This window comes from Crinia signifera, chromosome 3, assembly GCF_055691185.1.
Source record: "Crinia signifera chromosome 3, ASM5569118v1, whole genome shotgun sequence".
In the NCBI taxonomy this organism is placed as follows: domain Eukaryota; kingdom Metazoa; phylum Chordata; class Amphibia; order Anura; family Myobatrachidae; genus Crinia; species Crinia signifera.
The window spans coordinates 44,161,737-44,182,453 of NC_139219.1; the positions used below are offsets into that span (position 1 = coordinate 44,161,737).

The following is a 20,717-nucleotide window of genomic DNA, read 5'->3' on the forward strand; positions in this document are numbered from 1 at the left end:
TTGTACCTTTGTGCACCTTTTGTGTAGCAAATTGACCAGAATGCCTCAAAAAGATACTAATACTAGTTGACTAGCGCAAAATGCTTGTAATATTGATACTCTTTCTGGGAATTAAGTTCAAAGCGGTGGATGTGACCTGTTGCAGAACGTCGCATCACCAGTTTTATCATTCTTCCCTTTGGGGTATTGCTTAACGTTGCAAACTTTCATATGCACCCCAGCAGGCAGGTATATGCCGCAGCTGAACAGTGTTAGTGATCAGGGACACTTTGCCAGTAATGGAGTTCTGCCCTTTTTAAGTGGATTGTGTGTTTTGTAGATATTCCAGCATGGTACTTGAGGGGTGGCTGAAAACAACATGTCAAGGTCACTGTCTAATTGGCCTTCTAATGAAAATAAATACATGAAAAGCAACCAAGGTGGCTGCAGTATGTGATCTATGCTGTTGTAATTTTCCACACAATGTTATTCAAACTTGTATCCCCTTATCTTGCACACAGGGAAGCCGCGATAACATGAGCATTGTGCTAGTTTGTTTTCCAAATGCCCCCAAAGTTTCAGAAGAAGCCATCAAGAAAGATGCAGAGCTGGATAAGCATTTAGAATCAAGAATTGAAGGTATATAAATGTGTGGGGTCTTTTTGTTTGTTTTTCACTATTTTGTTCCCCGTAGTTAATCGGTCATTCTAATTAATGGTGGAATAAAGTCGCCCTCCAAAATCTCCTTTTTGGGTAATATGGGTTATATTCCTTGATTTTGTAATGCTGCAGAAAACTGGACCCCGTTATCCGGAATAGTCCTCAGTAAGATGTCCTGTGGATGAGAGGTTTCAGAGGAGGGGTGCTTATTTAAAAAAACAAAAACAAAACTCCCATGCTGTTAATAAGGATTCTCACCAACTAGTAAACCTTTTTACGTTGATAATCGGCAAAGTATTTTATCTTCCTTCATCCTTCTGTCTTTTTTGGGGTAAATTTTAAGTCCAACTAGTGGATTTCTGCTTGCTGCCCTAGTGTAGTGCGAGTGGAAATCCAATAAAACTAGGTTGGCGATGCAAATGTCATTGCGGGGTAGGGAACTGACAACAATCTGAACATGCCGGTTCATTCGATTTTAAATACCCATGAGTACCGGCTTTCTGACATAATGGCGCTTTGATTTAAATCGCTTTGGTTATTTACAGCTCTGGCTTGAATCGACCCCTATGAAACCCATTCAGTTCGACAGATTCTGACCTATAAAGGAAGAGAATCCTACTTGATGTTCTTGTGGGGGGATCCCTTCAAATACAGTTGTGACTAAAGTCTTGCCTCAATAGTGTGATGTGCATTTAATGAGGCAGCATGTTACATTTTTATAATCTTTGTGTAGGAAATTTTGCCACCTGGTGGTGGCATTTTCTGTGGCATGATGCACCTTCCAAGGTGGGTTTGTTATGCCCCAGAAGTTCTCACCATGGCGGGGCTGCCGCTGCTGGTCAGTCAGATGTTAATCTGCTTGGGTATTTGGTGTTGCTGCCAAATGGTGCTCTACTGGCACACACCTAGATATCTGTGGCATGCACTGAGATCTTCAGGGGGGACTATACGCCGGCAGTGCAGCTCAGTTCGTAAAATTTCCACGTATACCGCTAAAGGGTTTAATACCAGGCCACAACCCTGTTAATTACAGCTGGCAACATTTCCTACACAACTGCCATTAATCAAGAAGTCTAAAAGGAATCTTTGTTAAAGGTTTGGTGTCTATAACTTACAATGATTCATTAATGGCAATTGTATACGTTTCAAACGTAAAATGGTAGCACATAAGTCATCCACACCACTTATATCAGGCTCTATAAGGCCCTCATACATTACTGCGACTTCTCCGAGAAACGAGGTCGCAGCCATCCCCCTTGAACCACCCGGCATCTTCCTGAGCAGCAGGATCCCTTGTGATATGTCGCATGCTATCCCAGCCAAGTCTCCAGCCCGATAGATCCTTTGGAAAGGCCTAGCAATCTAGTGCCTCCGATCCGATGCACACGTGACCGCACATCAGATCGGAGCTTAAACACATCCAATATTGCAAGTTTTCAACCGATTTAATGCGTTAAAATCTGGAAAGTGTATGTCCAGCTTTATTTTCACAACAGCTTAGTTGACGTGCGACTGCACAGGGCGATAGATACGTCTATTTGCCCTGAACATATTGTTCTGTACTGCAGGAAGTGTGCTGATATGCTGCAAGAAAATGATTGTCAGTCTTTGCATTTATTTCCCAAAGATCTATTTATGTCATGGGCTGTTGACTCTTTTTTTTTAACCTATTTTTTGGCTCCTTGCCTCTAAATGGTTGGCCACCCCTAAAGTTAGAAGGTAATAACACACCAGCCAATCAGCTATGTTTAAAAAATGACAGGCACTGATTGGCTGGTGTGTTATCACCTTCCACTTTATCTCCAGTTTAACTCTTCATCAGACTTAATACATCTGCCCCACTGTTTGACATTCTGAATATTCAGCAAATTCGGTTTCAAAGACCCAGTAACCTTTGCAGCAAAGTTATTTAAACCAAATGTGTTAGATCTTCACTGGTCATTCTTCACTTTTTTTTAAAGTCCTTTTAGTGCGATTCAATTGTTTTTATTGCTCCAGATCTCCCATCTAAAGTGAAAGGAGATTAGGGCGGGAGGGGTGGGGATGTCTGTTTTAGCCACGTAATGCAGCTATTCCTGACCAAAGTAATGGGTACTTTTGCTCATCACAGCTAAGGGAAAAGTGTGCTGAAATGCAGGCATACCTCCCAACTGTCACGATTACAGCGGGACAGTCCCGATTTTCGGGTCCTGTCCCACTGCGGGGGGTGGCAGTTGGGAGACCCCCCCAATCTAATAGAATAGCGTCTATTCTCATATGAAAATGAGGCCGCGGCTAATAAGCATAAGCCGCACCCTCATTTGCATACGCCCCGCCCCCTTTTCGGAAGCCGCGCGAGTGTCCCTATTTCATCAGCACAGAAGTTGGGAGGTATGTGCAGGTGTTGTCAGTTGATGGTTCACAAACAGCAGCGCACCCATCTTTAAATGCTCACACTATACTAGATCCTAAGCGAAACTTCTGACATGAGGAGGACTGATGACTGCAATAGTAGGAGTAAAAGAGCTGATGATGCTACATATTTACACAGCCTTTCATATTTATAGCGACACTTGGTATGGGGAGTTGCTATGTGTCTGCTCTGCTGCGTTGTAGCCAAAACAAACATGTTACTATTTCTTTCTCCTAGAAATCATGACAACTGCTGGGGAGGAAGGAATGCCAGATCTTGCTCATGTAATGCGCATCTTATCTGCAGAAAACATCCCACATTTACCTCCTGGAGGCGGTTTAGCTGGAAAGTGAGTTCTTACTGTCAGCTTTAAAGGGGGTTAAACTATAACCATATGCAAAGTGTTTTTTTTGGGGGGGGGGGGGGGGTTCTTGTTACTTTATAGCCATATTGAATGGTGAGGATTAATACCACAGGAGATGGTTACTTTTAATAACTTTCGGATAAGTTATATTTGGCAGTTATACACTATCAGCTATCTTCATATTTGTAAATGTATACTTAAGTTTGAGCATGGGTTTTCTTTTTTTTTTTTTTATTGAAACTGGTTTCTCCTTTCAGACGCAGTGTTATTGAAGATGTTTATAATAGATTGAATCCACATAGAGAGTGTGATGGGGTAAGTTCTGTGAAACAACTTATTTCTATAGCACCGATCTAATGGTAGCAGCTTCTGAACACTTTTTTTGAACTGATGTAGTTGAATCTTCATTCATCGTTCCCATAACCATCTGCTGCTGCTATCAAACAGAAGGTTTTTTTTTTTTTTTTTTTACACGTGCTAGAACATGTCGGGCTATCTGTAGTACCTCCTATAGTATGGGCTCTGCATTCCATCCATTATTTCATAATACTGAAATGGTGTATAAATCTTACAATTTGTAATTCCAAATCACAGCTTTAATGTGGTATTTCCAGTTGTTTAATATTGGCCTAACAAGGTTAAACCCTCTCCAGAACTTGACATTATTTTAGATAAAGGAGTAAAAGTAATATACATGTGTTATTGGAATGCCTATAGCAGACAGAGTCTGTCTGTTAGTTAGCCAGATCATGATGCGGCTTGCCTTAACAATGGTTTGTAGTGGATGAGCAGTAATAGTAGAAATACATTCTTTGCTTGGGGGTCCAAGTTGATTTCATGCTTAGTGTTTCTAACAGATGGTCTAGTAGGTAAAACCATACTTGCATAATGCAGAGTGCCATTGTTACCGAGTCTTAAGCTGGGTACGGGTACACACACACACAGATTTATCTGTCCAATCTATCTGGTGGGAACAAAGATTCGGTAAAATGTGGGGGCATATGAGAATCAAACATTTGCTCCGAAACCATGGATTACCATCAGTGGTCATTCACACAAATTCGTTAAAGCCATCTGACTTAGCAAAATTTTCCAAACAATTGTTTTTGTCAATTTTCCAGGGTTTGGGAGCCAATGGTTGATTGTCATATGCTCGCATACATTACCAGATTTTTGTTCCCACCAGACAGATTGGCCTTACAAATCTGTAGGTGTGTACACAGCATTGGAGCAGATATTACAAATTGCAAATTATAATTGCCAATTGCCTTATTGCTGGTCATTGTTGAGGCTTATGACAGCTTAGCAAAGATGTTTCTTTTGATAAAATCGAAGTGTTTGGTCTCCATTGTTTAAACATTAGACCCATTTAATGAAAAATCTAATGGGGGCTACACACGTAGCGATTTAGGGGCATTTTCTAAGCAATCTCACTAGATCGCTTAGAAAGTGCCCGTACATCACTGAGTGTGTAGGGACCCTAGCAATAGCCATGTGCTGATTTAGATTTAGCACACTGGCTAAATCTATTTTGTTGCCGGAGTCAGGCCTAGTGTTCTGACCTGATAACACTGGCCCTGACAGACCGCTTAGCACACAGCGCTGTGACATCGCCATGTGCTGAGCAAGTTTGCTGAGCATTCTGTGTGATCTTGCATCGCTCAGATTGCTCAGCAGGATTCACTACGTGTGTAGGCTCCATTAGTCAAGTCTTAAAGTACAGGCAATGCTTTTACTGCACTTGCCTACAACCAAGCCTAGAAACTAATTTTGATACAGTTAGGCTGACTGGGCACAAGTACTGTGGGCACTCAAACTCCTGCTGAGGTGTTGAGCTGAAATGTGCTCTAGAGAAGAACTTAGACTAATTTGCTGTACAAGGCTAAACCAGGTGCATATTGGTTGATCAGCGCCCATTTACCCCTTCAGTGGCAATCCCGAGAATTTTCCGGGCTCTGCCCCAGTGCCCAGTCTGGTAAGCCCGGAAAATTCTCGGGATTGCCTCTGTTTTAAAGCCGGACAGCGCTGTTGAGTTCAATCGCTCTCCTACGCTGTGCCTCCCCTTCCGGCTTTTCTATTGACAGGTCCGGTGCCGGCTTATGACCAGCCGGCTGCAGGGACGGGGCGGCGGGGAGCAGGGACGGGCAGCGGCTGATTTACAGTTTAGTGGCACTGCCCGTAACCAGGGAGAGTGTGGTGTTTTTTTTTTTTTGGGAGCGATCCCCATAAAAAACTCCCCCAGTGGGGAGGGCTCCTTTTTAAAAAAATAAAATAAAAAAAAAAAACACCACTGAAGGGGTTAATTCTCCCCGCGCCTAATACAGCCCCGCACACAATACACTCTGAAATTTCATTGTGTGTACAGTATGTAACTATTTTTATTTTTTTTCTTGCACACCACCTTTATAACTAAATTCGTACAATAGCCTTTTGGGGAATGAGTCAGGAGATGCGTAATTGTACAAAAGAAAAGGTAAACCTGTTATGCCAAAGACTTCTATAAATGTACCTGGCTGGATCTGTAACAATGGCCCTTTGGATTATGTGAATGTTCTTTTTGCTACAGATCAGATTGCGGCAGACCTTTCCTCGTTGATGGAATAAAAATGTAATCTAGATTTAGGATCAGAATTATGTTTGGAATGTGTAGACTTGTTTTCCTTTTACCTACTGACATTGGGGTCTTGAATCTTAAATAAGGACCCCACCGGAACAGAGGAAAATGCCACGCATGGGAAGTTGGTGGAAGCACTCAGGGAGCTGAGAATTAATCATAGGGGAAATTACCGTCAACTCTTGGAGGAGATGCTGTGTAGTTACAGGCTAGTTAATATGCAGGGTGAAGAATCAACTTCTGGATCTACTGAATCTTCTGCTCCTGCGGCAAGTGAAGCAATTACTGACAACCACAGTCCAGTGGAATAACTTTCAGAAATGCAAATTGCATGGGTCCTCATTACTTTTTTGTGTTTCTAGCCTCTTAGCTACTGTGTTTGTGTGAGTATGCTGAAGTGGTGTCTGACATCTAGGGATTTACATGTAAACCATACAGTAACACCACCATACTCAAATAGTTTTATCACTTATTTTTTGGCTTTCTTTAATGCCATTTAATGTATCAAATATATAACATTTTCCAGGAGGTGTGCTTTTAATTGGTGCCTCCATTTAGCAGATTTCTTTATCATGTTACAGTGCCCTGTAGAAGAGGACCTTTTTCCCAAGCGTTTTGCTTGTTCTGTGTAAACTGAAATAGGGAAAGCCGTCTTGTGATCCCAGAGTGAGTTTAATATTTGCACTTGAGTTTCCAGACACAAAAACTCCCAGATGCCCTTAGAACGGATATGTTCAAAAGAGGATAAGATTTAGGTTATCAGGTACTTCTTCTTTACTGTTGGTGACTGGGTGCAGAAAGGTAGTTTGAGATCCAAACCTCTACTAGATACTGTAGGTTGAGCTAAGTTCTTCTGTGCTGGTCTGCCATAAGCAGATTGGAAGACTTTACAGTGAAGGTTCTGAGTTTAAAGCGGCTGTAACATATTTTAGGATTGAAGTAGGTCTTTCTAATAAAATAAAAGCCTTTTTTTTTTTTTTCCATTACCAATGCAATCCCTTCAGATTCGTTAGGGTCTATGCCATGGGTCTTCAAACTGTGGCCCTCCAGATGTTGTTAAACTACAAATCCCAGCATGCCTTGCCACAGTTTTAACACTCCCTTATAGCAAAACTGTGGCAAGGCATGCTGGGATTTATAGTTTCACAACATCTGGAGGGCCACAGTTTGAAGACCCATGCTCTGTTATTAGTCCACATGCTCTTTCTAATGGCATGCCTAGTAAAATTTAGCTGAAGGTATTTGTGCAGTCAGTACTAATAAAGGTGGTCTTTAAAAAATCAAGGGGGTGGGGGAGGGGTGTAGTGTCAAAATGTGCTCACACCATAGAAGTGCGAATGAGTCGGTGCCACTGTATATTTCCAGTATGCGTGCAGCCGTGTCTGTTGGCATATCATGTATTGAAGATCTTGTACTTCTTCCTCTGTAACCGGTGTTTTGTAATAAGTGCTAACTGCAGTGTAACAATTGTCTAAATAAATTCTTCAGTGTTTAAAAGTCAAGCAATGGCTTCTTTAATGTTGGTTCCAAATATAATGTATAGTTCATCAGTAAATATACAAAGCCATGGTACTTGTATACTATCACGGCTCCCATCGCATGCCATATGTAATGGCATGCGATGCGATTTTACCGGGTTTTAATGCATTTGTGAGGAAAAGTGATGCGATGGCATGTGTTTTTGTTCACAACTGCATCCAAATGCCTTTAAATTAGTAGTAAACATGTGAAATGCACCCCAAATGTAATTTTTCACACTGTACCACCCCCACTATGAAAGCCAACCTGAAGCGTGGCGAGCGCAGCGGTATGCGTCCTACGACCTTTTCATACCCCCACTATCCACGTCGGCGTGGCGTTGAGAATAGAAAGTGTGGCGAGCGCAGCGGATACCTTCACAGGTATCCGTGTCCCCTCGCGGGCTTCACAGGTATCCGCGTCCCCTCGCGGGGCTCGGTGTCTCGCTGCGCTCGCCACACTTTCTATTCTCAACTCCACGCCGACGTGGATAGTGGGGGTATGAAAAGGTCGTAGGACGTGTACCGCCGCCCCTCGTGGGCACGCTGCGCTCGCCACGCTTCGGGTTGTCATTGATAGTGGGGGTGGTACAGTGTAAAAAATAACACTTGGGGTGCATTTTACATAATTTTAACACATGTCCATGATTTTTGAGAAAAATCGCATTACATCACATGCGATCGCATGCGATTTTTCCCTGTACGATGCCCATCGTGGAAGCCGTGATAGAATACAAGTACCAAAGCCATAACCCACAGGTATTCTACAATTATGCTAGAAATGCTTGCATATGAAGTCTTTTAGGATAAATTTTTTTTGCCAAGCTCTAGGGTCAGTGCAAACCATAGTATATGTAGTCACGCTTCTGTTGTTGTTTTGTTTTTCTTTCCTGTAGGGTGCTGGTGATCTAGAAGACCCATGGTAGCCTATCAAAACTCCTAAATAAGTTTTTGGTCTGGAATAAAAATGGGGAAAAAAAACTTAAATCACGGATCTCTTCAAACTAAGGAAGAGATTCTGGTGGAGCATCAGCTATGTACAAAAAAAATGGGCAAAACAAGAAATGATTAGTATTTTGCACCATTTATTGGTTTGTTTTATAACATTGTCACACTTAGCAGTATTTTTGCCAGCCTCAGGATTTCTGGTCACGTACAGCAACATTACTCTTTTAACACTTAAACTGGAGGGCCTTGCAGCACATTGTCTTGCAGGCACCCTTTGGTGCTACAGAGCTTAGGAAGAAATTTGATGCCTCATGCAGTTTATTAGATGCATCGGGGTGCATGCAGTTGTACTTGCAATGGTACAGCACTTCTGAACTAAACTCTTTCCACACGCATGTAAAAACACTTAATTGTATGAGACATTACTTGTATGTTTTTTTTTGTTGTTTTTTCCTCCATATTTGGAAGGCTTTGGTTGTTTCACTGGTTTCATGGTTATATTAAGGGATATTCGTTCTATTTCTCCAGTTTCCTAACATAAAGTTATATTTAATTGTCCAGCGTGCAGTCTCAACCCAGCAACTGGAGTTCCACAAGCTGCCTACTTCTAGTGTATCCCTTAAAGTAAGCATAAACTCGCCATACTTCCAATTATTTTTTTTTTTTTTTAGTATAGGTTTTTTCCAATCTAGAGAACTGCTGCAGACTTTTTTTTTCTTTTTCAAATCCCTTCAAACTTTAGCCTCCTTTTTTATAATGTAAATTGTGATTTTGTTCAAGTGTTTTTCTAGTTTTCCGATTTGTGTAAAATGGTAGCATTCTGTAATGTTTTAATTATTTTTGCATTATTTTCAGAACTCAACTTACCAATTTGAAAATGACTATATATATATACTACTAAATAATCTATTTTAAAACTTAGCAAATAATACAGAGATATTTTCATGGGTTCTGTGACCTTTTTTATTTTATAAGCAATGGGCATGGTACAAGAGTGGCTGTCGTGAGGTACTTGAAGATTGTCTAATTCTATTTTTGCAATAACCTTGATTTATAATTTTTGTTATTTTTTTAAAGTTGTGCATGTCAAATACTGTTATGCTAAAATGGAGCAAGAAAGTATTTATCTATAAAGCTATTTGGAGGGGCAACAAGGAATGTATAAATTGATTTACATGCTGTGGATGCCTTGTAAAAAATTCTGCTGTTTTAATCTGTTTCCGCAAGAATGTTTGTCACATTTTTGTGTAGTTTTTGAATTGATGGCGGTCATAATTTTTTTTTTTTTTTTTAATACAATTTCTCTAAAATTTTATTTTTTCCTGTAACTGTTTTCCTTACTGAATCTAAAAGCATACTTACATACTGGTACATAGATCACCTATCCCAATTCCATGGTTAATTTCCAATCTAATTTTTTATTTTGTCTTGTGTGTTTTATTGTCTAAGAATTATTGCTACCATATTTTATTTATTCATTAGATTTTAGGTTTGTAAATTTAAAGTGTTATCCATGATCATGCAAACCTCTACTTGTCCATTGGCCGGGCTACTTGGGTTTTCTCTCCTTTCCTCTTGGGAAAGAACACCGAATGGCTTGATCAAAGTATCTGCTCTGATTCAAACCTGTACTGATACTTCCCAGTATGATATTGTGATGTTTCATACAATACAGTGAACATAACCAACTTGTTACCCTCAATAAAGGATTGCTAAAAATGTTTGGTTTGTCTGTTTATTTATTTTCTTTCCTCCCCCTCCACTGTAAGTGGGTATTGGTGGTTATACCTGTATTTTAAGGCATTAATAATCAAGTGTAGCCATGAATGCCATCTAGCGGCTAGAGTTCAAAGGCTGCAATCTCGCAAAGATTGAGCATTACTTTTGGCTTTATTCAGTCTTGTGGTGAGAGGTGCTGTTATTTATGGCAGTGATGTTCATACTCCGTATTTAAAATTTAGTTGCTTTTTTGCACATAGGTGATGTGATAAAATCATGGAATTTGGGTATTTGATGTGTTCCTTGAGCACAGTTCACTTCTCTGAAGTAAACTAATCACATTAAAAGCCATGCACTATGCCAGGAGAAATGTGTAAATTCCAATAATTGAGAATGTTTTGCATCACAATCGCAGGGAAGGACATGCAATGTGACACTTCTGTGGTGTGAATACGATAATATTAATAATGATCAAAGTACTTCTCTTTTGAGTAGTATACTGCTAACCTTTCCCTCATTTACACGTTTCTCACATCCATTTTTCATTATCTTTACCCTCATTTAAACTAACTACAAGGCAGTGGCATATATATGCATTGCCCAGGGTAGCACATGCTGGTGGTATGTGCCAGGTGGTCCCACCCATGGCCAGGTGGTAGAAGTTCAAAAGCAGGTTGGGCTGCCCCGTAACTCTTCTCAGCAGCCGCTGTCGGGCAAAGCTCTGAGCTGTGAATGTGTGATCAGGAGCGGTTTTCTGACTAGGCCGCACAGTGCAGCCTCTATGGCCATATCGCATGGTCCTTCCTCCTGCTCTCCGATGGGTGGCTTCTTTTAACACACAGTTTAGCAGAAGTGCTCCACCAAGTTGTCAGTGTGCGGTCAAATGACAAATGCCAGTTCAGGGCACTACACATCTGGGCTGTCTGACATTGATCTAGGGGCACTGCCTTTCTGCACCACACATTTCTGGCTTTCTGCGCTCAGCAAAGAATAAAGGCAGTATTCTTGTGGTCATTTATTTTGGCGATTTAATATGGGGCTATATGTGTACTGTGGGTAAATATTAGGGGGAAGTTGAATGTACTGGGACTAATATGGGTGGAGGGGTGGGGCTGTGTGAACTGAGGGAGCAGTACAAGGGTTCTGAATGTACTGAAGGTAATATAGGGATGGTGTGTACTGAGGGTGATATGTGGGACACAATGTGTACTGTGCCACAATATTCATTTACATCTTATGACTGGAGATGCTCTGCTGTAAATTGATAGATGTTTGGAGATGTAAGATGTTGGGAGGTGTAAGGCCGGTTTCACACGCTCCTGCCGGACGGTGAAATCCCGCTTGGCCAGAGAGCCGTGCCGCACACAGTAGTTTATCGTGGAGGGGATGGCCACAGCCCGGCAGCCGTCCCTTCCAGTGGCGGGATCTGGCTGCAGCCGTGTGGCCGGGTCGTGGCCGTCCCGTGTGAATGGACACAATGCTGACAAGAAAATAAAACCTGAAAACGTTGACAATATCGTGTAGTGGATGATTATTTTGACCCCTTTTTTATAGTTCTTCTGACAAGATCTTTGCAGCAGTTACCCTGACACCAATCAAGGCCCGAGTTCCATGTGTGCCCTGTTTCCGATGTATCAAACAGGTTGGGACAGTGTATGGAAAATTACAGTAACCAGCTGACCATTTAAGTAGTGCAGAGGAAGAAGCAGTAGATGTACGAACTACTGGTTGCTGCAGGCTAAAACTGGACATCAGACATGGGCTGTTCACCAAGATGTGATTTATGTCTTAAAAGGTAAACTACATTTGGTGCTGTGGGAAATAATCAACCGGGCAAATGGAGATACAATTCTAGACCTCTACATAATCATTGTGATTGTATGATAAGCCAGCAGCTGGCAATACATACAGATATGTCCCGCCTCCTAGCAATTGGTTTGTTGCCATTAGCATGCATGTTAAAGGGCCTAGGCAAAGTGATTCACCTGCAATCCATAGAGATTGCATGTGACTATGTGAGCGGGTGTGAATAATAGCTACCATGCATGTTGACCATTATCAGGAAGGACACCTTTTTATGTATTAAAATAGTATTTCCTCCCCCTCTCACAAAGTTGCTATTTTTGGGGAAGATGTATTAAGCCTGGAGAAGAGAGAAACTGGAGATAAAGTGAAAGGAGATAAAACACCAGCCAATCAACTCCCAACTGTCAATTTCAAACACTGTTCATTGGGTGGTGCTTTATCTCCATCTTATCTCTTCTCCAGGCTTAATACATCTGCCCCATTGTTTACATATTTACGGAGACATTAGGGCTGATGCTGTAGAGCAGGGGTGGCTAACCTGTAGCTCTTTTCATTGACATGAGACTCCCACACCTGTGGCACAGCCAGAGGAAGCAAGCGGCATTGTCGCGGGTGTGGAAGCTGGCACACAGTCACTGTGGACTGTTAACAGAAGCTGTCTGCCCACTGCTGTGTTGCCTTCTGAGACAGGCTGAGTTTGGCTTTACCGCCTTGGCAAACACAGCCTTCCTTGTATGCAATTATAAATGCCAAGGAGCACCATTTTAGTGGCCATCTTTATTTCTGCTACTCAGTGGTGTTTTTTATGAAGCACCCTATTGAAGCAGAGTCTTCCCTAGGCTTGGAAGTTGTTTAATCACTAGTATTGGGGACTGAGTTAGCTGTAGGCGTAGGCTGCAATTGAGTGCTGCAAAAATTAATCATAGTAATTCCTCCTTTTGGTATTTTGTGGTGCTTAAATGGGTCGCTAAGATTAAATGTCACAAGGTGTTCTACATACATTAAATGGGCTGCTGGTTTAAAATAAAGATGATAAAAAGCATAAATGTGCTGCTTATAGCTAGGCCGCCACCACCCATTTAAAATTGGGTGTGGCCTTGTGATAGGTGGGCCATGGCTATTTTAGCATGGTATCGGCTATTGTCTTACCATAACACTTTTTTGGGCTCATTGCTCGTTGGCCAGCCCTGCTGTAGAGTGTGTACACCAGCATTTTTCAACCACCGTGCCATGGCATACTAGTGCGCTTTGCGCTGAGTATGTCACCAGATCTAGAGATGTCCACACCAGTTTACAGCCACCACCATCAATCCATCTGTTATTCACTGGTCTCTTGTTTTTAAGTGAGAGTCAATGGGGAAATTTACTAAGATGTTTCTATGGACAACCAATCAGATCCTGTCTACTATCTTCTAGAGCAGGGATGGGGAACCTTCGGCCCTCCAGATGTTGTTAAACTACACATCCCAGCATGCTTTGCAACAGCTTTTGCATGGCCAAATAGCAAAACTGTAGCAGGGCATGCTGGGATGTGTAGTTCAACAACATCTGGAGGGCCGAAGGTTCCTTATCCCTGTTCTAGAGGGTGCTAAATAAAGAAGTAGATTGATTGGTTGCCTATAGCAACATCACATGTGAAGTAGCATTCACATCTTAATAATAAAATACATTGGGGGAAATTTACTAACTGGGGACCAGTGTGTTTTATCATATGGGGCTAATGGGTTTTTGTTTTTCCTAATATTTACCCTGCTGGGGTCTGATGGTGTTCCTTGGCAATTTTAACCCTTTAAATACCAACATCTGTGAGATATGCAAAATGGTCACTAAAAATGCGAGCATTCCTCAATTCAAATAGAAATAGTGTGTATAAAAAGATATTCCCTATGTAAGGTAAACACACAGGTCATGATAAATAGTTTTGCTTGAAAATTTTCACACCTATTTTTACAAATTCACTTGGCACTTAAAGGGTTTAAATCTTGTTAGGTGTGTCATGAGTTAAAAGGTTGAAAATCATTATTATACACACACAGCACTTGCACCAGTTTGCACTGATACAACTTCTCGTAATGAATCTTTGATCGGTTTAATCTTAAATGGCCCTGGAACCTTGCGTAAGTGGAGAGAATAATCTGGTGCTGAAACTCCCTACCACTCTTTATTCCCATTTTGTATTTTCAAGTGCCTTACAGAGGAATGCAGAATTCTCCATGAGAATGTTTTTCTGTCATATTTCATGGAGCAAAAATTGAGCATTTGTGTAGCAATTGTAGGTGGTTTAAAATGTTGCTGTTGCACGCTTTGTGGCGGCCTTCACAGTTAGGGACCTAGACACCTCTGAGGTAGTGGATTGAGTACTTTGAGTGTATCGGGTGCCGGACAGTTTCCCGACAGTCATTACCCCGACACCTGGGGTCTGTTGGCCACCGGCTATTCTCCCTCGTGGGGGTCCACGACCCCCTATAGAGGGAGAATAGAATAGGTAGCGAGCCACCATGCCTGCAGCGTGGCGAGCCCCCAAGGGGCTTTATTGCGCTTGCCCCGCTGTCCGAGTCCGGCCAGTCGGGATTCTGAATGTCGGGACCTTATACCACACTCAGTGTATCTGTACTGCAACTGGGATTCTGACTGCTCTCTAGGAAATTGAATGTAGGAAAGAAGGTGCCCAAGATGTAATATGAGAATATCAGGGTTGCTGTAGCATTAAGATGAGATTATTTTTGTGAGCAGGGATAAAGAGGATGTTAGTGTGGACTCCTGTGCTAGAAAGGTAAATTGAAAGAGGATGTCAGGGAGGGAGATCAGTGTGATGAGGACAGGGAGAGAAGGGAGCAGGACTGAGTGATGTCATAGTAGGTCCATTGTGGGGGAGAGGTGAATAAAAGTGGGTTAACAGGAGGCAAAGGGCAGCAGACTGGTGGGTGGGAGAGAGTTGAAGGAGATTAGTGGAGATGGGTAGGGAGGCAAATGGGGTAATATGCGATTAGGTAGTTACTGAGTGATTGGGGGACGGGTGAAGAGATCTTGGACATAGTGTGGATGGGTAAGTAGGGGGATGAGAACTAAACACAGAAGTGGTGGCTGTATGATAGAAATATAAGATTTGCAGAAATGTAGGTCAAAGTACAGTATAGTGCAGTGGTTCCCTGGGGTGCCTCGGGACACTTGCAGGGGTGCCGCGCCTTGATGGTCCAGGACCAACTCAAATTATTAATGGTTAATTATTTATGAGCAAAACCAGTGCTGGTGGCTGCCAGTCATAGAATGTGTACAAACAGAAGCAAATCCTGCCCTTTACCACATAACTGACGCTAACAATCGCATATAAACCCAATCTAATTCATTTTTTTGGGACCTAGGGGTGCCGTGAAAACAATTCAGATTCTCTAGGGTGCCGTGAATCAAAAAAGATTGGGAACCTCTGGTATAGTGTATTAAAATGTGTGTGCTTAATGGCAGTTGCGAAATAAATGTAGATAATCTGGACAAATTGATTTTTAAGCTTGACTGTTAGAAGTGAGAAGCTGTGACTGTGCAAAAACAAGAGTAAAAAGGCAAAAATACACAGGTACAGCTGTGCAATCAGATGTTTGAAAATATGAAAGTACAACTACAAGCAATTGAATGTGGTCAAAAGTTACACATGGAGTTCAGTGTTTGCGTGCCCAAGTTCTACAACCAGGAGATTTGTTGTGAAGAATAAATAAAGTTAAGATTATTATTTGAATGCAGTCCTTCAGTTTTTCTGACCATTGATCTTGTCCTATTTTCCTTTAGTGAAATGCTGTAGTTATGCTTCAATTTTATCACACTTTGATAAATGTGCACTTAAATAATACGAACACAACCTATGGAAGTATAGGCGCAATACATATATATACTCATTAATTGTAAACTACACTCATATCATATACTCCTTATAGCTAGCATGCTATTTCAGTGCAGAAGTGGTTACTGTTGCTGCTAGAGGAGCGTGTTTAGCAACACAGTTTGTAATGTGTCAAAGCTTCTCTCTCTACTCATACCTAAATATCACCATGGAGTTTTTGAAAGGGATTTAACGTAAGTAAAAAATGTGATTTCTGCCTCACTTCAGAATCGTACATGGTTCTTATTGCTTTGTTAATTTTCTCTACACTATACATTGTCTACGGTTAAAGATATCCTGACACTGCTGCATTTCCAACTTAATATGTTCTCTATATACTACATTATAGTCTGACTTTTTTTTTTTTTTGTAATATTTATACGTTATAAAAAAAGTACATTTACTTAACCCTTTGAGTGCCAAGGGAATTGGTCAACATTAGGTGTGAAAATTGGCTAGCAAAGATTTTTGATGATCCTCATAATGACCTGTAATATTTACCTTTTTATATAGGAAACAATTTTTTTTTTTACGCAAATTTTTTTATTTGAATCTATATAACAAATGGCATTTTTAGCAGATATTTTGCGCATCTCTCAGATGTTGGCACTCGAAGGGTTAATGGATTTTGTCCTGTGGGATCCATCTTTTAGCTAGATTAATTGGTAATATTTTGGATTTTGTAAACACTGTACATATCGATCCAGCCACCTTGCACGTTAGACAGCCGAAACTGAGGAAGGAGCCAAAAGGATTGTCAGAGGCAGAGAAATTTTTGTAGTAGTAGTATGGATAGAATACCTAATGGCGTTTTCAGGGAAGAGCCCAAGGGCCAGAGCACCGTAGTGTGAGTATAACTTAAAAAGCATCTTCAGTGATTAGTATGTTAATTAGCAAAACTGACTTGTAAGTATATAGAGTATAAAAAAAAAAAAATAGGGACACAATAGGTAGTCTTTTAAAGAAAAACATTTTAAAAAAGCAGGTGATACCTCTCCTTAAAATGGGGGTCTGACCTCTTCACAAAATATTACAAAGGAAGGACAACATTTTGAAGTGCAACATAAATAGAGAATGTATCAAAGTGCATTCTAAAGTTGGTGCTCTGTTGGTAATAAAGGCATATACTGTATATCAAAAACCAAAAAGAGAGCGCACTGTGTTGATCTATCAAATTTAAAGTATGTTTCAGAGGAAACCGTTGTTGTTTAGGGCGGAGAAACACGTCAAGCTTGTTATCCTGCTTCCAGCATTGCTCTGCTACAAGCCCCCCCCCCCCCCCCCCCCCCGACTCAGTTCCACTTTCAAATCTTCATACCTTCAAACTGTTTCCAGGACCACTGCATGTCTGGTCGCACGCTGTGAGTGACCCGCGGCGAACTCTAAAGCATCTAAACATCAGGCAAGTGAGTGAGATGTTGCTCCTCTCTTCAAACATCCAGAGGTCAGCGGGAGACGGGAGATTGAGTGTCTGCTCCCGACGGAGGCGCTCAGTACAACAGAGCCCCGCCGGTGGTAGCGGACGAAGAAATCCCCTGTCACCAACATCATCCCTCTCAGACGTCACTCCACCAAAAAGCGGACACTGGTAATTATACAAAAAACGGAACTTGATACCCAATTCAAAAGGCACATGAACTCTCGTACTGCAATAGGAGCTGAGCCGCATAAAGTCTAAATTTGCAGACCTATGAACAGAGCTAATTAATCTCAGGTGATGGGACTATGTCAATAAACCAAATATAAAAGCTTTAATATTGATTGGAATCCCATCCTTATAATGCTGGATATCAATTATTGATTTTATTAATTTTATCTTATGTGTATGGTTATGTGTATTATTAATTGATTGTTTTTTTTTTTATATACATTAAATTTGATAGATCAACACAGTGCGCTCTCTATTGTTTTTTTATTTTCTGGTTGAATTTATTTAATCAGCGAGCAGCATAACTATATAATTGTAGCTGTGTTTTTTTTTAATATCAATAATAACCTAATATTGTTGCGCCCGATATACTTTGTGTATATTACTTTTTTATATACTGTATATGCCTGCCATGGATAAACCGACACACGCATTTAACTTCTATCAGTACCCAAGAGAGCAGAGCTTGTCTAAATTACATGCGGCACTGCAGAGTCCTTTTTTAAGAGAGCAAGTTCCCACTTCTGAGGACTGCTAGTACATTGTATTTAACAGTTCGGGCAACAAACTTTTTTAAGCTTTAAAATGATCAGAAATCTCTTCTATTTTGTACTATCAGCCTGCAAACGTACCTCATTTATTTTTCCCTCTATTGATTCTATTGTGAATTCTTTTGATTCTTTTATAGTGCATCATTTTTTTGTTGTGTTAAACAAATGGAAACTGTGATAGAACAAAACCTTAATAAATAAGTATAGGAAGGTCCTGCTTGCTTAGGCTGGTTTCACACACTCCGGCTCCTGCCGGATGGTGAAATCCCGCACGGCCAGGGAGCCGTGCCGCACACATTAGTTTATCATGGAAGTGATGGCCACAGCCCGGCAGCCGTCCCTTCCAGTGGTGGGATCCGGCTGCAGCCGTGCGGCCGGGCCGTGGCCGTCCCGTGTGAATGGACACAATAGTGTCCATTCACAACTAATGTGTGCGGCACGGCTCCCTGGCCGTGCGGGATTTCACCGTCCGGCAGCAGCCGGAGTGTGTGAAACCAGCCTTACACTCTAGAGCAGTGGTTCACAAACTATGCGGCTAGGCTTGGTGGTTGGTGGTCCAGAACCAATTCAAATTATTTATGAAATAGGCAAAAACAGTGCTTGTGGCTTCCAATTATAAAATATGTTGGTAAACATAAGTGAATCATGTTCCTCACGACATTACTGGACCAATGGATAAGATTTAGTCACAACTTATTTAGTTTGATATTTTTTTCTGAAATTCTCAGTAATAAAACTTTTGGCGTAGGGGTGCCGTTAAAAATATTCTGATACTGTAGGGTGCTGTGATTCAAAAAGTTTTGGAACCACTGATCTAGAGAATTGATTCACATCTTCAGAGCAATAAAATTAAGGTCTAATGCTGGGAAGACACTGGCCCAGTATATCAGCCATTTGATTTGAATGGCAGATGTATGGATGGAATATGAGCTAGTGTGTATCAATGATAGAAGAACAGTGGAAAATATATAGACAGAAACCTCCAGTAGCACAGTGTAGCCCGAAATATATACTTCAATAAGATTTCAACAACATCTCAACACAAACTTAAAACAAGGCAGCCTTGTGAGTCAACCATATTAAGGACCTTAATCTACAGTATGTGGTGAGTTAGGTACGCCATCATATTATTTACAACTCTCCTTCACAGATCCTGGTTCCAAAGATACCTTTTATGAACCTTTTTCACATCACTTTTATGTAAGAGGTATGGGTACTTGTCTAGTTTCATGGCGCCGTGCTACTTCTGGGTTCTATGCTCGCCACAAACTATCTAAAATAAACTAACTTAACTCCTTGCCAACATGGATAGTTCATACCCCCACTATCCATGTTGGCATGGAGTTGATCTTAGATAGCATAGGGAGCCACCGAGCCCACATCGTGGGCGAGCGAAGCTAGTCCCTCAAGGGGACTCAGACGCACGACGCCATGCTGGCGCCGTGAAACTACACAAGTACCGAGGTATGTACCCCATGTAAACAAGCTGTCCCTCACATCAATTTATGGTACAGGGATTCTCCTTTCTTTCCCCTCTCCTTTACTTATATAAATCATTTGGAAGTACATTTAGTTTTTCTCTATCATTCTTATGGGATACAGGGAAGTCGTTCTTAACGATGGGGAAAAGAGCATATCCGAAGGAGACAGGCACATATAAAACTTTATACTGGGTGTACTGGCTCCTCCCCTCTGCTCCCCTCCCTCTAGCCAGTTTGAGAAATGTGCCTCAGGAGGAGCACGCATCAGGAAGAGCTCCAGAGAGTTTTATCTTCTGTTTAATTTCTTTATTATTTTGGGGCTGCTGTTTGGACTTAACAGCAGTCCTGCGTCGTGGGAGACTAGGGGAAGGGTTCAGCTGCAGGCCACTTCAAGGTACCGAGCTGTCCCTGCCACAGGACCACCGTCCTGAGTGGGTGTTGTTACCGCGGGCATTGCGCTGCAGCGCGCACACCCCTGGCATGCCGCACACCCCTAGTCCAGTCTGAAGACGTCAGTGGTGAGTATTACCCCGGGGTCCCCCACCGTGGGGTCCCCGGGTTTCTGTGCGGCAAGATGGCGGCAGCGGTATCGGCGGTGCCCTGCACAGGGACCGTGCAACACCCTGCCTACACTGGGACAGGGTACTGCCTCCTGTATTGACCAGGGCAGTTACCAGCGAGGTTTGGACATTTTTCAATGTCAGTCTCAGTATAAAAACGCAGGTAAGCTCCGGCGCCATTATGCTGGGCGGAGCTTACCCAGAGTGGGACTAAGCTCTGTGAGGGCGCCAAAACCTGCTTCCTGCTTCTTCCCTAGCTGCTGGAAACGCCATTGTACTGCTCCAGACACTCCTCAGCGGTGTGGAACAGAGGGAATCTGCTTGCAGAGACAGCTTCAGGTTTTCAGCGCTTGTGTACTTGTACACTTGCCTGCATACACTGTAAAGTACTGTTAAGATTACTGTACTGTTTACCAGCTCTTAAAATTGGAGAGCTAAGGTTGTTTGGTGTATTGGTCCCCTCCATTATCCTCTGTACACCACCCCACTAGCTTGTTAAGCTATACAAGATCAGATAGTAACTACACATAGTATTATCTGTATAAATCACTCTGCATATCCACTGTGTTTGCTCTGTGTGTGAGGGGAGACTTGTTTGTCACAATGG

The 20,717-nt window shown here is 41.8% G+C and overlaps 1 protein-coding gene across 4 annotated transcripts in view; it reads left to right on the forward strand.

Moving 5' to 3' along the window:
• Positions 1-10,195, forward strand: part of PPM1B (protein phosphatase, Mg2+/Mn2+ dependent 1B) — a 60,554-nt gene extending 50,359 nt beyond the window's left edge. For 3 of the 4 annotated variants that reach the window (XM_083175713.1, XM_083175711.1, XM_083175712.1), the window contains exons 3-6: positions 501-618; positions 3,269-3,380; positions 3,653-3,710; positions 6,096-7,511. In XM_083175713.1, the coding sequence (XP_083031839.1) occupies positions 501-618; positions 3,269-3,380; positions 3,653-3,710; positions 6,096-6,320 (513 nt within the window). In that variant the 3' untranslated portion in view covers positions 6,321-7,511. Of the gene's footprint in view, positions 1-500; positions 619-3,268; positions 3,381-3,652; positions 3,711-6,095; positions 7,512-8,422 lie in introns of those variants that run through there. The other variant, XM_083175714.1, reaches the window with a different exon arrangement.
• Positions 10,196-20,717: the final 10,522 nt, after the last annotated feature.